Source organism: Trichosurus vulpecula, chromosome 3 (genome assembly GCF_011100635.1).
Source record: "Trichosurus vulpecula isolate mTriVul1 chromosome 3, mTriVul1.pri, whole genome shotgun sequence".
Lineage (NCBI taxonomy): Eukaryota > Metazoa > Chordata > Mammalia > Diprotodontia > Phalangeridae > Trichosurus > Trichosurus vulpecula.
In genome coordinates this window covers 304,858,830-304,872,659 of record NC_050575.1, presented here as the reverse complement: position 1 = coordinate 304,872,659, position 13,830 = coordinate 304,858,830, and the positions used below count along the sequence as shown (strand labels likewise).

The 13,830-nt window shown below is 37.8% G+C and overlaps 1 protein-coding gene across 1 annotated transcript in view; it reads left to right on the top strand.

Moving 5' to 3' along the window:
• Positions 1–13,830, top strand: part of ADAM9 (ADAM metallopeptidase domain 9) — a 99,273-nt gene that overhangs the window by 22,443 nt on the left and 63,000 nt on the right. The window contains exons 4-7 of the mRNA XM_036750369.1: positions 1,202–1,280; positions 3,908–3,984; positions 4,457–4,667; positions 11,520–11,585. Of these exons, the coding sequence (XP_036606264.1) occupies positions 1,202–1,280; positions 3,908–3,984; positions 4,457–4,667; positions 11,520–11,585 (433 nt within the window). The remainder of the gene's footprint in view (positions 1–1,201; positions 1,281–3,907; positions 3,985–4,456; positions 4,668–11,519; positions 11,586–13,830) is intronic.

Sequence of the window (13,830 nt, the reverse complement as noted above, 5' to 3'; positions counted from 1 at the left end):
TTAGATCTAATTGTTTCTCAAGACAGGTGGAATATGAATGTTCAGTATGAAAGAAAATGCATTTGGATGAAATCCTGAAGGGCGACTTTACCTCTTTCCCTGGACATTTAGATTATTCTTTTGGATCACTGTCTTGAGAGGGTGGAGGGGGACACTTAGGGTAATCATTCCCTAAACTCCTTAAGGCTAAACTCATTAAGTTTTCTACTCTGTTTCTCCCAGCAAAAATTTTATGACTATAAGAGATAAACAGGGAACTTAACATCCTGTTTTTGTCATTTATCACTATTTTGATCCTAGTTCTATTCCTGCATATTGCTGATTTTGCAATGGTATATCCTATATTTAAATAATGTCTTCATAAATTTAATTTTAATTGCTTTAATGTGTCAAGTCCTGAAATAAATCAAACTCATAAGTGGAGGAGTAAGGTGTCTTCAATCAAGATAACAGAGTTGAAAGCCTGCAGCCTTGGGGTCACCCACATCTGAATAAACAGATGTTCTGCCCCCCCCCCAAAAAAAAAACTTACCAAAAAGGTTTTTATACTTTTAGGAGGAAAGGGGAAGGCAGTCATATTAGATAGCAAGGCCTGGACATAAGATCCCCACCACCCTTGGCAATCCACCTCTCTAGCACTTTATTCTGTTTTTTTTTTTTCCCTTCATGATCTGACTCACCATAAATCCCATTGAGCAATGCTAGGACATTAGAAGCTGCTTTAGCAGCTGATCTGGCTCAATCTGGCTTTGTTTACAGTGTAAGATTCCAGGGTCGGGACGTTAACCTAATTGAGAGTAAAGGCCCCAAGAGCAGGAATGCAAGGACATTACTAGAATTCTGACATTACTAGGATTGGTCAGAGGGAGGGGCTTTCTTATTGTCAGTATGGCCTTTTGACAGAGAAGTAAATATTAGATTTGATATTAACAGTATTCCTGTCAAATAATACCTATTTCCTGGTGTTAGACCAGCTTTCCTGGAGTGACTGAGCCCTTTTATTCATGTAGAAAAAAATATAGTGAATGAAACATGTTTTATTTATCTTTTAGGGGACTGGTGCCCAAAGATTTTGTAGTTTATACCTCTTCAAATAGTACCTATTTGCTGGTGTTAGGCCAGCTTTTCTAGAGTGACTAAGCCCTTTTATTCATGTAGGAAAAAAACATAGTACATGAAATATGTTTTATTTATCTTGTAGGGGACTGTTGCCCAAAGATTTTGTAGTTTATACCTACAGTGAGGAGGGGTCTCTGCTCTTGGACCATCCTGATATGGAGGTAATTTTTTTCTTTTGCTCTTGGCACAAGACTTTAAACAACTGTATTTTTCAAATGTCTTTGTTCAGGCATTTAGTGGTTCATTTTTTATTTTTTAAAAACCAGAAAAATATTCTTGGGTAATAAGGTTTCATTCTGCTCATCAAAGGAAAAACAGAGTTCCCTGATCGGTATTGTATACATTGAAGAAAAGTAGCTGATCCTTAAGTTTGTACATTTGTAAGTAAATTTTCTACAATTCTAGTTGAGGTCTTTAATTTATATTGTATTTAAAATTTGATAACTTGGGAAGTAGCTCTTCTTCCGTATTAAGCCACTGACATTTTACTAATAAGCATTTGTTTGCTGTTCTGTATTCTAACACTCTCATTGCTCACTGAAAACAATGACTAAAGAGGTGTGGTTCTCTCTGCAAGAGAATCTCTCCTGGGGACAGAGCTGGCCTGGACCTTAGCAATTAATTACCATTTGTTGAATTTGGCTCTTTTTAGCTATAGCACAAGCAGTTCTGCTTTTTGTCTAAGCTAATCAGAGTATTTTGCTCTTGTCCTATTTACCAGTCAAATATTACCCAACTCCTTTTATTAAAATATGTATAAATAAGCCTGTATCTACTGTATAAATTTAGGGTCATAGTCTTGAGGAATATTTACTAGAACATTTACTTGTTATGTTGCAAATATATTTTATTCTGCTGGGGTTTTTTCTGCTTTGAGAAATCTACTTTTCTTGATTTGCAAGTCCTACATTATGAAGTAGTGGGCAGGAAAATCTTCTAGGTTTAGTTATTTTTTTGACAAATGAAAGAGCAGATACTTTGTTTTTTTTCCCTTCTAAAATAATTGTACATTGATGTCATGGACCAAATGTCTTTTCCCTCTATGATACTTTTCAAAAACACCAGAGGCAGCAGAAACCTTGTGAAGAAAGAGGAAAAGCCTGAGTCTGAAGATCTGGATTCAAGGCTAAATTCTGTTAACTTGAAATTGAATTCAGCAAATATTGATTATTCCCTTTGTGACTTTAAATCTTATTTTCTTCCCCTATAAAATGAAAAGGTTGGATTACAGAAGAGGTGTCCTACAGCAAAACTCCCCAGTACAGTCCAATCCAAAATGTAATTGGGAAAATGTTTAGCAAAATATGTAAAAATACAGTGCAACCTAGATAATGGGAATCCAGTTCTATTGGAGTTTAACATACTGAATTAGATGATCATTAAGGGTCCATTCCAACTTTAAATCTTATGATCCTTTGAATGCAGTTCGTAGACAAGAAATGAAGTAGAAAATATATATACATTTTGTTATTTTTTTCAAGCAATGAACTTTAGGGTTCCATTTTGAGTGGTGTTAAGGGAAGCTGAAAACAGAGTTCCCATAATTTTATGCTATCCATATGGAGGTTTCTTGTGATCAAGTTTTATTTGAAGATGTATTTTAAATAATATCAGTGGAACTTATGTAGCTGTGAACTTAAAAAATATTGTTGTAGAGTTTCATCTTTTCCTGTTAGCTCCTAGAAAGACAGACTAATGTGGGTGGAGGTTTTTTTGTTTGTTTGCCAGATGAAAGATTACCCCTCATTCTCTAGGCAGATTAAAACTGTTCTGAATTTGGTATATTTCCTATCTTGTCATTGTTCTTTAATTTGTAATATTAGCAGGTAGAAAATTATATCCAAAATAAATTTGTCACCTACAGAGAACTAGAAAAATAGATCAAGTTTTAAATCACCACAGGACAGATAAACATTTGTTAAATGCTGAATAATGCCTATATTTAGTGTATAAGTAACTGTTTTAAAGTATTTTTGGAGGTGAATAGAGCTTCTAGGATACCAAAGAAGCTAGACTTAGTAAATGACAATGGGATGGAATTGTCACTGTCTGTTGACCAGTTTTAAGGAAAAGAGCCAAGACATTTAGAAAGACAGTTCAGTTTGTAAGTATAACAAATTGGCTAATATGAGAAAACAACCATATCCATCTTTAATAACAACAATAATGGTGCTTTAGTTAACTGTTTTCTTGGCTTCAGTCCTCACAAGGTCCTCTCGTGTACTAGAAGGCAGCTGACTGCTCTTGCTCCCTGTAGTGTCTGTGTTTTGAAAACATTTTAAAATTGACCCTGTTATTTCATTGGTATAAGGAACTCCTGAAGAAGGAAACCCTTTCCACCCTGCAGGTCAGCATCTGCACTGCTTACTGTCTTGGAGAATTGCCTGGGGCATTGGAAGATGAAATCATATAGTCACCAAAGTCACTCAGCCAGTGTGCATAGAGGTGTTGAACCTTGGTATTCCTGACTCTCTGTGATCTTCATTCACTAACCCCATAGCTGTTTTGAAATGTTAAACTACACGTAATGCTGCCTTGTTTACTTCTAGGTTGGAGTGTCATCAGGGCGGAACTGTTTGTTCTTAACATCCTCTGGGCCCTTCTGCCTAAGCATTTGTGTACTTATATTATGGGAATGGACAAACGGTATCTTAAAAATTCCATTCTTAAGCCCTTATATGTAATGTAAGTTACAAACAAAGAGTTCTTGATAGTAGATAGAACTTAATTTCAGTGATGACTCTTAGCAATAAGATTATAATATAGATAATATTTTTTTCTCATTTAGGATCATTGCCATTATCGGGGCTATGTGGAAGGTGTCCCAAATTCATCTGTTGCACTTAGCATTTGTTTTGGGCTCAGGTAAAGCAATTTATTAAATCTGCTTTTTATTTAAACATTTTTTTAATCTCTCCAATTTTTTTTTTCTTTTTGCTGTCATTTTATCTCTATGAAACTTTGGAAAATTCCAGGTATAACTGTTAAGGGTTTTTTAAATTTGAATGTGAATTGCTTTTCTCCAGTAGTTTTGTGTATTACTGTGAGATGTAATGTGGTATGTAATGGAAAGGTCTCTAGGCTTTGAGTCAGAAGGTTGAGATTCTTATCTTAGCTCTGCCACTAAAGCATCTCTCTCAGCTTCCATTTCCTTATTTGTAAAATGAAGTGGTTAGTTTAAACAATCTCCAAAGCTCCTTTTATTTTTTTTTCAAAACCCCTTTTATATTTAGTATTCTGTGATTAATATAAGCTTTTTTAGTTTTTGAGAATGTGAACTTTTTCTATTTAAGTGAATTTAGCAATTCACTAATTTTGAAAGTGATTAAATTTTTAGAGGATTGCTACATTTGGAGAATACCAGCTATGGGATTGAACCTCTAAAATCTAGTTCTCATTTTGAGCACCTCATTTATCGACTGGACAGTGTTAAGCAAGAACCTCTGGCTTGTGGAGTAACTACTAAAGACTTGAAGAAAGAAACCACAGAAAATGAAGGGAAAAAGGAATTACAGAAACAATCTCTTAGTATGACTCAGCTGCTGAGGGTAAGAAAACTCCCTTGTGCCCTCTACTGTTCAGTTTAAAAAAAGGTGTTCTTCATATGGGTCCATGGATTGATTTGGGGTGGGAGGTGGGGGTGGGGTCTGTATACTTGTATGCAGAAAAAGGTATATCTTTCATTTTACCAACCTCCAACTGAAATTTGGCGTTACCTTCAGTTACAAGTTTTTTTAATTTTTAAAGCCACATGATTCTGAAAAGGAGGTCCATAGGTTTCGCCAGACTGCTTAAAGGGGCCATGACACAAACAAGGTTATGAACCTTTAGTTTAGAATTTTCATACAGTATCAGCCCACAAGCTTAAAGAAAGCTTGATAAGCATTATTATGACCCCCCCCATAGCTACTGTGCAAATTTGTATTATTTAATAAATATGACCACATTTTCCCCTCTTATAATAATAGTGAGCATTTACATACTGCTTACTGTGTGCCAGGCACTCTGCTAAGCACCCTACAATTACCATCTCATTTAATCTTTACAACAACCCTGGGTCTCCATTTTATGGATGGGGAAACTGAGGCAGATAGGTTAAATGACTTGCCCAGGGTCACCCAGCTAGTGTCTGAGGCTGGATTTGAACTCAGGTCTCACTGACTGTAGGCTTAATGTGCTATCCATTGTGCCACCTAGCTCCTCCCCCCCCCCCCCCACCAGTTTATCATTTCGACAGAGTACTATAGAATCAGAATTGTGGCCTCTGAGCATTTGGAATACTGTGGTATAATATTTTATTTCCTGGCAGACTGCCATGAGATAGTCCAGTGTCTGCCATATAGAATGGTAATCTGAGCTGTGAAATACAGAATTAATTTGAACTGGACACACAGTAGGTTTCCCTTGGAAACAAGTTTGATTTTAGGGAGTTACTGGGATTGTGGTTTTAGCTTGTGACAAAGAGCTTGGATACTAAGCCAGAGTGGTCTCAAGAGGTCTGATATTAAAGCTTAGATTTGTTCGGTTCCATTCAACAGCATTTACTAAGTGTTTATACATATGTAAGGCATTGCTAGGCAGTAGATTCACAAACAGTGCTTACTTTCAGGAAACTTGTGTAGAGGATACAGTACAGATCAGTAAATGCAAGGTATATACAAATATAAGTACAAAGCCGATTTTAAAATGTTTACATAGATTTTATATGTAGGTTCAGGATCTATCTTATGGATCTGAGATTGCACGGTAAAGGCAGGGCCTTTCCTGAGCTGTCCCAAATTCCCCTCCAAACAACATTAAAATAACCCCTCGAATTGAATTGTGGAGCAGCAGAACCAACAAAAGGTCAGAGTGAAACAATTTTATAGCCCAGGACAACTCAGGAAATGTCTGGCTCACTGGTGGTGGTTGGACTTGGAGCCAAGCTTGGGCTGCACAGTCCCAGGCCTTAGGGGCACCTACATCTGCAGAAGAGGCAGCCGCAGCAGTGGGAGCTCTCAGCCCACAGGTGGTAAGGGGATTAGACAACTGGTCAGAAGGAGATTACAGGAGACCCTTTGCCGGCACTGGCTGATGGGACCCTGTTGTCATTGCCACAGTTCTAGGTCACAGTCCCAGGGTGAAGAGGAGCACTAGCTCACTAGTGCTTGTGGCCACAGGGGTGCGGAGGCCCTGGTCACAGTTCCTGGGTAGAGAAGAGTGCTTGTAGACAGGCCAGAAGAGCAATGACCATGCCTCTTCCCAGATCACATTACCTTGGAAGAAGCAAAAACTTACAGATCTCCAGAACTAGCTCTGAAAGCATTAGCAAGGAAGGCCCAAAGCTTGGGACAGTGCTACCTCCATCCTGGGAGCAGAACCCGACTTTAACATAAAATTATAATTCAAAGATAGGCTGGAAAAATGAGCAAACAACAAAAAAAGAACCTGATCATAGAAAGTTATTAGGTTGACATGGAACATCAAGACCCAAATTCAGAAGGCAATAAAGTCAAAAAAGCTACATACAGAGCTTCAAAGAAAAATGTGAATTGGTTACAGGAACCAAAAAAAAGAATTCCTTGATGAGCTTAAAAAGAATTGGAAAAAGTCAAATATGTTCAGGATCCAGCAGGATTTTGACAGAGTAGAGCAGTGGGCTGAATCTGAGATGCAATTCAGTAGGGATAAAAGCAAAGTCTTAAACTTGGGTACAAAAAAAAAATCAATTTTGCAAGTGTGAGATAGGAGAGACATGGTTAGGCAACAGTTGTTCTGAAAAAGAGCCAAGGCTTTTTATGAACTTCTAGTTAAGTATGAGTCAGCAGTGTGGTATGGCATTGAAAAAAGCTAATGTGACCTTGGGCTGCATTGAGAGGCCCAGCTTCCAGGAATAGGGAAAGGATAGTCCTCCTATACTCTGACCTTGTCCGGATTATCATATTCAGTTCTGGGACCTACAGTTTTCAGAAGATCATTAACAAGCTAGGAGAGTGCTTGGAGACCAGTCATGATGGTGAAGGAGTTTTAAATCTGTGTCATGAGGATCAGTTTGTTAAAAACACTTCTCAGAGGTCAGAGACAAGGAGTGATCTACAGAGATGGTTTTTGTAACAAAAAAGAGGAATTGGAAAAATCATAGAAACTTGTTCTGAACATAATTCAGTTGGCCAAGGCAGGTTAGCTCACTAGTAAGCTTCTCCTAGACTTTCTTAATCCTGTGCCAGATGTCCTTTCCTCCAGGTGGTACCTTTTGTAACAAGAAAGCACTGGGAAAGAGGAATTTGTGGTCAGTGGTTAGCAGTCACCACCCTCCCCCCCATCTTCCTTAGTAAAGTCCATGACTCATTTTAGACTCTAGCTCAAGAACAAAAGGGAGCTTATACACTAAGAGTGGAAGCCTCTGGATAACCTTTCTCCAGCTGCCAGAAAGAGGGACTTAGCCTCTGGTCAACCCCTGTTTCTGCCAGAAAAGGAAACCTAGCTTTTTTAAACATAGTAATCCTATGGTTATTTTATTATGTCTTATTCTAAGTTATCTGCTACTAAATGATAAAAGTCTTCTCAGTTTATCTATTCACTAAATCTGTAGGTAACCTAAACTTAAGAGAATATATATATATGTTAGTCTGGCTTATTTTAGGGTTAGCAGTTTCTAAAGAAGGGAGCTTAATCCTGTAATCAAATAAGTCAAAGTAATTGAAAAAATAGCTTATTTCTTTTTCAGGTTGAAGGACCTGGCCATGTTTAGCCTGGAGAAGGGAAGACTTGGGGGTGGGGAAGTATGCATTAACTGTGTTTAGGGAGAAATTAGACCTAGTCATCTTGGCTCCAGAATAGAAAGGACCAATCTAGGCCTGATGTCAAGGGAAAAAAGTTTGCTGGCACTATGAGCTGTCCAGAATGGAATGGGCTGCATGGAGGAGAGTCTTCAAACAGGGTTTGGACAACCACTTTTCAGGCTCATTAACAGTGGGCTTTCCTTCCCTGTGTGGGTTAAATGAGTTGGCCATTGAGCTCCCTTCATACTCTTTAATTTTCTGTTAATTTTTTGGAAGCAGCAACAACTGGGAGAATCAGAACAAGCCTCTTTTAAGGAGGTGCCCCTTGATATGAGCCATGAAGGCAGCTAGTGGTTCGAAGAGGGAGAACATTTTCAGCCTTGGAGATAAACTTTGCAAAGGTCCAGAGTGTTTGGGAAAGAACAGGTAGGAAACTTCTGGCCAAAATAGTGTGTGACGGAGAGTGAGCCTGGTAAGATATGCAGGAGATAAGCAGGAAGCTTTAAATGCCAAACAGATGAGTTTGTATTTTGTCATGGAGGCAATACCAAGCCATAGCAGTTCTTGAGCAAGAGTGACATGGACCAACCTATGCTTTAGAGACATTCATTTGGTGGCTGTGTGCCTTCAGTCCTATTTATGTGCTGCTTAGTAAATTTTGAGGAAAAATCGCAAAACTGGGTAGACTAGATCTCTTACAAGTTTGTTAGATAGTTTCAAACTAAGCCCTCGCTGCAGAAAGGCAGTCCTTTGTACCTCCTCCTTAGTCGATTTTACTCTCCCACTTAGCCCAGCAGCTCTTCTGAAGTTTGCTTCATATTTCACTGAAAAAATTGAAACCATTCAGAGAGCTTCCTCTTCTCCTTGTTCCTCATCTCACATCACTCAGGTGTCTTCCACAACCATGTCCTCCTTCACCTCTGTTTCACATGAAGAAGTGGCCCTTCTTGACAAGGCAAACCCCTCTGCAAACACAAGTGATCTCATTTCCTCTCATATTCTTCAGCATATGGCCCCCTCCAGCATCCCTTCTCTATCAGTAGTCCTTAGTCTCTCCTTCTTTACTCTTGGCTTCCCTACTGCCTGTAGACATGATTATGTCTCCCCCATTCTCATTGGTCTGTCCAGCCACACTAGCTATCATCCTATACCTCTTTTTCCCCCTTACCCCCCTTTTTTGTCTAATCTCCTTGGGAAGGCCTTCTACAATAGGTATCTCCATTTCCTTTCCTCTCATTTTGTTCCTAATTTTGCAGTCTGGCTTCCATCCTAATCATGCAACTGAAACTTTATCTTCGGTGTTGCTGGTGATCTCTTAATTGGCAAACATAATGGCCTTCTTTTCATTCTGATTCTTTTTGACCTCAGTGTAGCCTCTGACACTGTCAATCAGCATCTTATCCCTGATTGTGTCTCCTTTAGGTTTTCAGAACATTCCTCTCTCCTGGTTCTTCTCTTACCTATCTGACTGCTTTTTAGTCTTTCAGTCTCCTTTGCTGAATCCTCAGTAACTTTGAGAGGCCCCCTCAAGAAGCTGTCCTGGGTCTTCTTCTTCAGCTGTAGCGTTTGACTTGGTAACCTAAAGAGCTCTGATGGTTGTGGTTATTATCTCTATGCAGAGTACTGTCAGATCTGCTCTTCTTCCTTTTGTTTCTCTTTCCTTCCTTCCTAACTTCCCTATTATGAGGGTACCACTGTGTTTCTAGTCACCCTGTCTAGCAACCTAGGTGTTATCCTCATTTCCTTGTTCTGTCTCACCACTACTGCCCCCATGCAGGCAGCTGTTAGGACCTGTTGTTTCTACTTTTGTAACAGTTCTTGTATATCACCCCTCTCCTGACACTGCCACCACCCAGGCACAGGCCCTCATTGCCTCACATTTGGACTATTGAAAAATTAGTCTCCCCTTCTCAAGTCTCTCTGCACTCTAATCCGTCCTCCACTCAGCTGGCAGACATCGGTCTGACCTCTCCCCATTTACTAACTCCAGTGGCTCCCTCTTACCTCCACAATAAATAATAAATCTTTTGTCTTTTAAAGACTTTCATAACCTGGTCCATTCTTTCCTTTCTCGTCTTCTTACCCCTTACTTCTCCCCATACACTCTGCAGTCCAGTGACACTTGCCTCATTGCTGTTCCTTACAAAAGACACAGCTCCTGAACACTGTTCATTTTTGCTAGTGGTCCCCTTACCTAAAATTCTCTTCCTCCGCATCTCCACCTCCTGGCTTCCCTGGCCTCTTTATTCCACAGCTAAAATTTCACTTTCTACAGAAGCCTTTCCCAGTCCTCCTTAATACTTTCCTTAAGGCCGCCTTAGTGCTTCCCTCTGAGAATACTCCCCAGTTTATCCTGTACGTAGTTGTTTGCATGTTGTCTCCCCCTTTAGACTGTGAGCTACTTAAAAGTAGGGACTGTTTTTTGCCTTTCTTTATACCCCCATCGATTAGCAGAGTTCTGGGCAATAGTAGATGCTTAATAAATGCTAGTTGATTGATACTAGGAAGATCAGAAACAGTAAGCCAACTATTAATATAGTTCTGTGTCAGAAGTTAAAACTTTACTAAGCTACTATCTTGATCAGATAAGTTATGCACATAGCTTTTGGTTTTCCTAGAAGGCAGGGAGAAACTCAAGCCACCATAGCTGATAATGTGTCTCTTTGTTGAGGATAGACTACTACTATAGTCTTCTAAAAGACTAGATAGAAATCAAAGAGCAAGCCCATCAGAAATGAGGGAAGCAAAAGCTCTTCAAGAGGGATGGTAGCTACTGTCTCCCATAACTGCTGTGGGTAAGTTAAAACTTTTCCCTGCAATGTAGAAATAGATTTTCCCTTTGGCGGAAAAAGAAAACAAAAGATTCTCCCAACATTAGTAATTTCTATTTAAATTCTGTGACTTCAGAAAACCTAAAGTCTGCATGTGGAAACTTGTGTAATGTATTGCAGCTTCAGCCTAGAACCGACTGTTCCGAAGTCTTAGATATCCAGAAGCATAATACCTGTGAGAACTTTATAATTCTCTCAGCTGTTGTATTCTTTTTTTAACAGTATTTTTTCCAATTATATACGAAGACAATTTTTAACACTTACTTTTACAAAATTTTGAGTTCCACATTTTTCTCCCTCCCTTACCCTCTTCCCAAAATGGTAAAAGCAATTTAATATAGGCTAAATATATGCAATCATGTAAAACATATTTCAATATTAGTCATGTTGTGAAAGGAGAAACAGACCAAAAGGAAACACACACACACACACACACACACACACACACACACACACACACACACACTGAGAATAGTATGCTTCGATCTACATTCAGCATCCATCAGTTTTTTCTCTGGATATGGAGAGCACTTTCCATTATGAGTCCTTTGGAATTGTCTTGGGTCATTGTATTTGCTGAAAGGAGCTAAGTCATTCATAGTTGATTATCACACAATGTTGGTGTTGCTGTGTATAACGTTCTTCTAGGTCTGCTCATTTTACTTTGCTTTAGTTCATGTAAGTCTTTCTAGGTTTTTCTGAAATCCACCTCAGCAGTTGTATTCTTAAATTATGGAGGATTAGGGCATGTTCTTTTGTATGTGTGACCCTTTGAATTTATTTGCCTTTATGATTGTTCTCTTGTCAGAGAAAAAGAGCTGTCCTTCCACACACAAGATATGTGGAGCTATTCATTGTTGTAGACAAAGAAAAGGTAAGATTGTTGAATATTTTTCTTATTTTATTTGAAAAGATAGGCAAAGAGAGAGCATATTATTGTGGAGAAAATCCAAGATTTTCTGTTTTGGAATATGTTTCCTAGGAATTCTTCCCTCACATTCTCATAGCTTACCTTGACTGAACCTTTTTCTGTCTATGAAGGCAGGCATTGAGACCTCTCTTACATACCTTCGTAAATATGAATGAAACATATCGGGTGCTACTTTATTATTTGATCAGACCCTTCTACTCTCTGGAATTTCAGATAGTCATGTATCTTCATAAGCTGGAAGCCTGCCTATTTTACTGTACATGGAAGTTGGACAAAAGAATAACTGAAAGATAAAATCTTCTTTCAGCCCTAAGTTCAATGATGAAATGCCACGGTGAACCAAAATGGTAACCAGGGAGTTTGCTTGTTCATAAGAAGATACACTCTCAGCTTCATCAGTTTTAGATAACCATTACAATGTAACCATTTAAAAGAATTGTCTTCACTCTTGGTTCCTTCATATGATGCAGTCAACACTGTTCTTATAAAAGCAGAAAAGTTAATTAACATGATTTGAAGTCCCTTCTATGTAGGTTTTATGTGTAGGGATGATGACCATTATAAATGCACACATGCATATATATAGATACTCACACCACTCAACCCTGTATGTGTGGGGGGAAAAGCTAAATATTGACAATATCATGAATCTGTCTGAAGGTGAGTGTATATATATAAATATATGTATTTGTTCTTTTATTCATTCTTTTGTATTTAGTGGAATAGGTTCAGAGTACAATTAATAACATTCAGAGACTGAGATTCTGATTGTTCATTACAGGTTCATTACCTTTAAGTGGTAAAAGACATAAAGCATAGGGAAGATAGATCAATGTGAGTTGTGTCCCTAATGTTGGGTAAATAGCATCTATAGAGTGTGTTTGACAAATCACAGAAGTAGATATTGCAGTATTTCAAAGTTTCTTGTAACTGGATATGGTGTGTCCCTAGAAGAAATGTTACACTGAAGCAAAAAAGTTTGAAAGTAAATACCTAAATTTCATTCAGCCCTTCCTATCACTGATTTGGTTTTAAAGGTACTGATATTCAGTTTGTTTTATCTTTTTAAAAGACTATAAAAGCAAAGCCATAGCTTATGTTGAATATTTGCCCTTTGGTTAAAGATTAACATTTTCTTACTTAGATCATGTATAAATCACAGAGAAGATGTTTGTCTGAATTTGTCAAGAGTTTCTCTGCTAGGGTGTTCCTTCCACCAGTGAAATCACAGGTCCAATCTCTTTGTGTTCAAATAGTATCAAAAGAGCCTTTTGTTTCAATGAAGAAAATTAGTCACACTAATTGTTTTACTTTATATGACAAATGGACTAACCCTATATTTCAGTTTAAAAGTAGTTGTTTTGGTTGAACTCTAGTCACAGATAAAATCTAGCACATGAACTGATTGATAATGATGTCTTTAAACTGTCCTACTTTGACTTACCAAAGAAAAATGTTTTGTCAGTTTTCTTAGACCAATCAGTCTTAGACATTTTTGTTTATGGCACCGTATTATTCTTTGATGTGAAGAATCATGGCCCACTAAACATGTAAGTTAGCCACAGTATAGGAGTCAGGAAACTTGCAGTTTCCCTTTAGTAAAAGCAGTCATGTTTGTGGAGTTCTTTGAAAGTTCAATGTCTGAGGTGTTTTGAGATTAATGTGTATATATAATAGATAAGTTTTGTTTATTTTGTGAATACTATATTTATTATACCATGTATGCTAGGTGAGTAAAATTTATATTAGATAAAATTATAAATTTTCTTTTATCTGCAATAACTTGCCAAATTTTGTGATACATCCTTTGAGAACCACTGTTTTTTACTGACCTGATAATAACTTAGGATCTTTAGATATTTTTATATTTTTAAACCTTCCCTCTCATCTCCAGAAGGTTAACTACTAGGCAACTTTATTTAGTTTTGTGTCAAGGCAGCCCATGAAGGCTGTCTACTGATGTATGAAAGGTTTGTGACCTGCCTTAGTGGAGGGAATACATTGATGATAAATCACATCTTTTGAAACTTCAAAGTATAAACCTTCTGTACTATAATATTCTTAAACTTGTTTTACTTTTAAATGAGTATACATTTGGTCTAAATGTTATGGTTAACTTATACCCACTTTTAACTCCTTGCTAATTTGGAGGAACATTTGAGTTATCTCATGTTTCTGAAAAACAGAC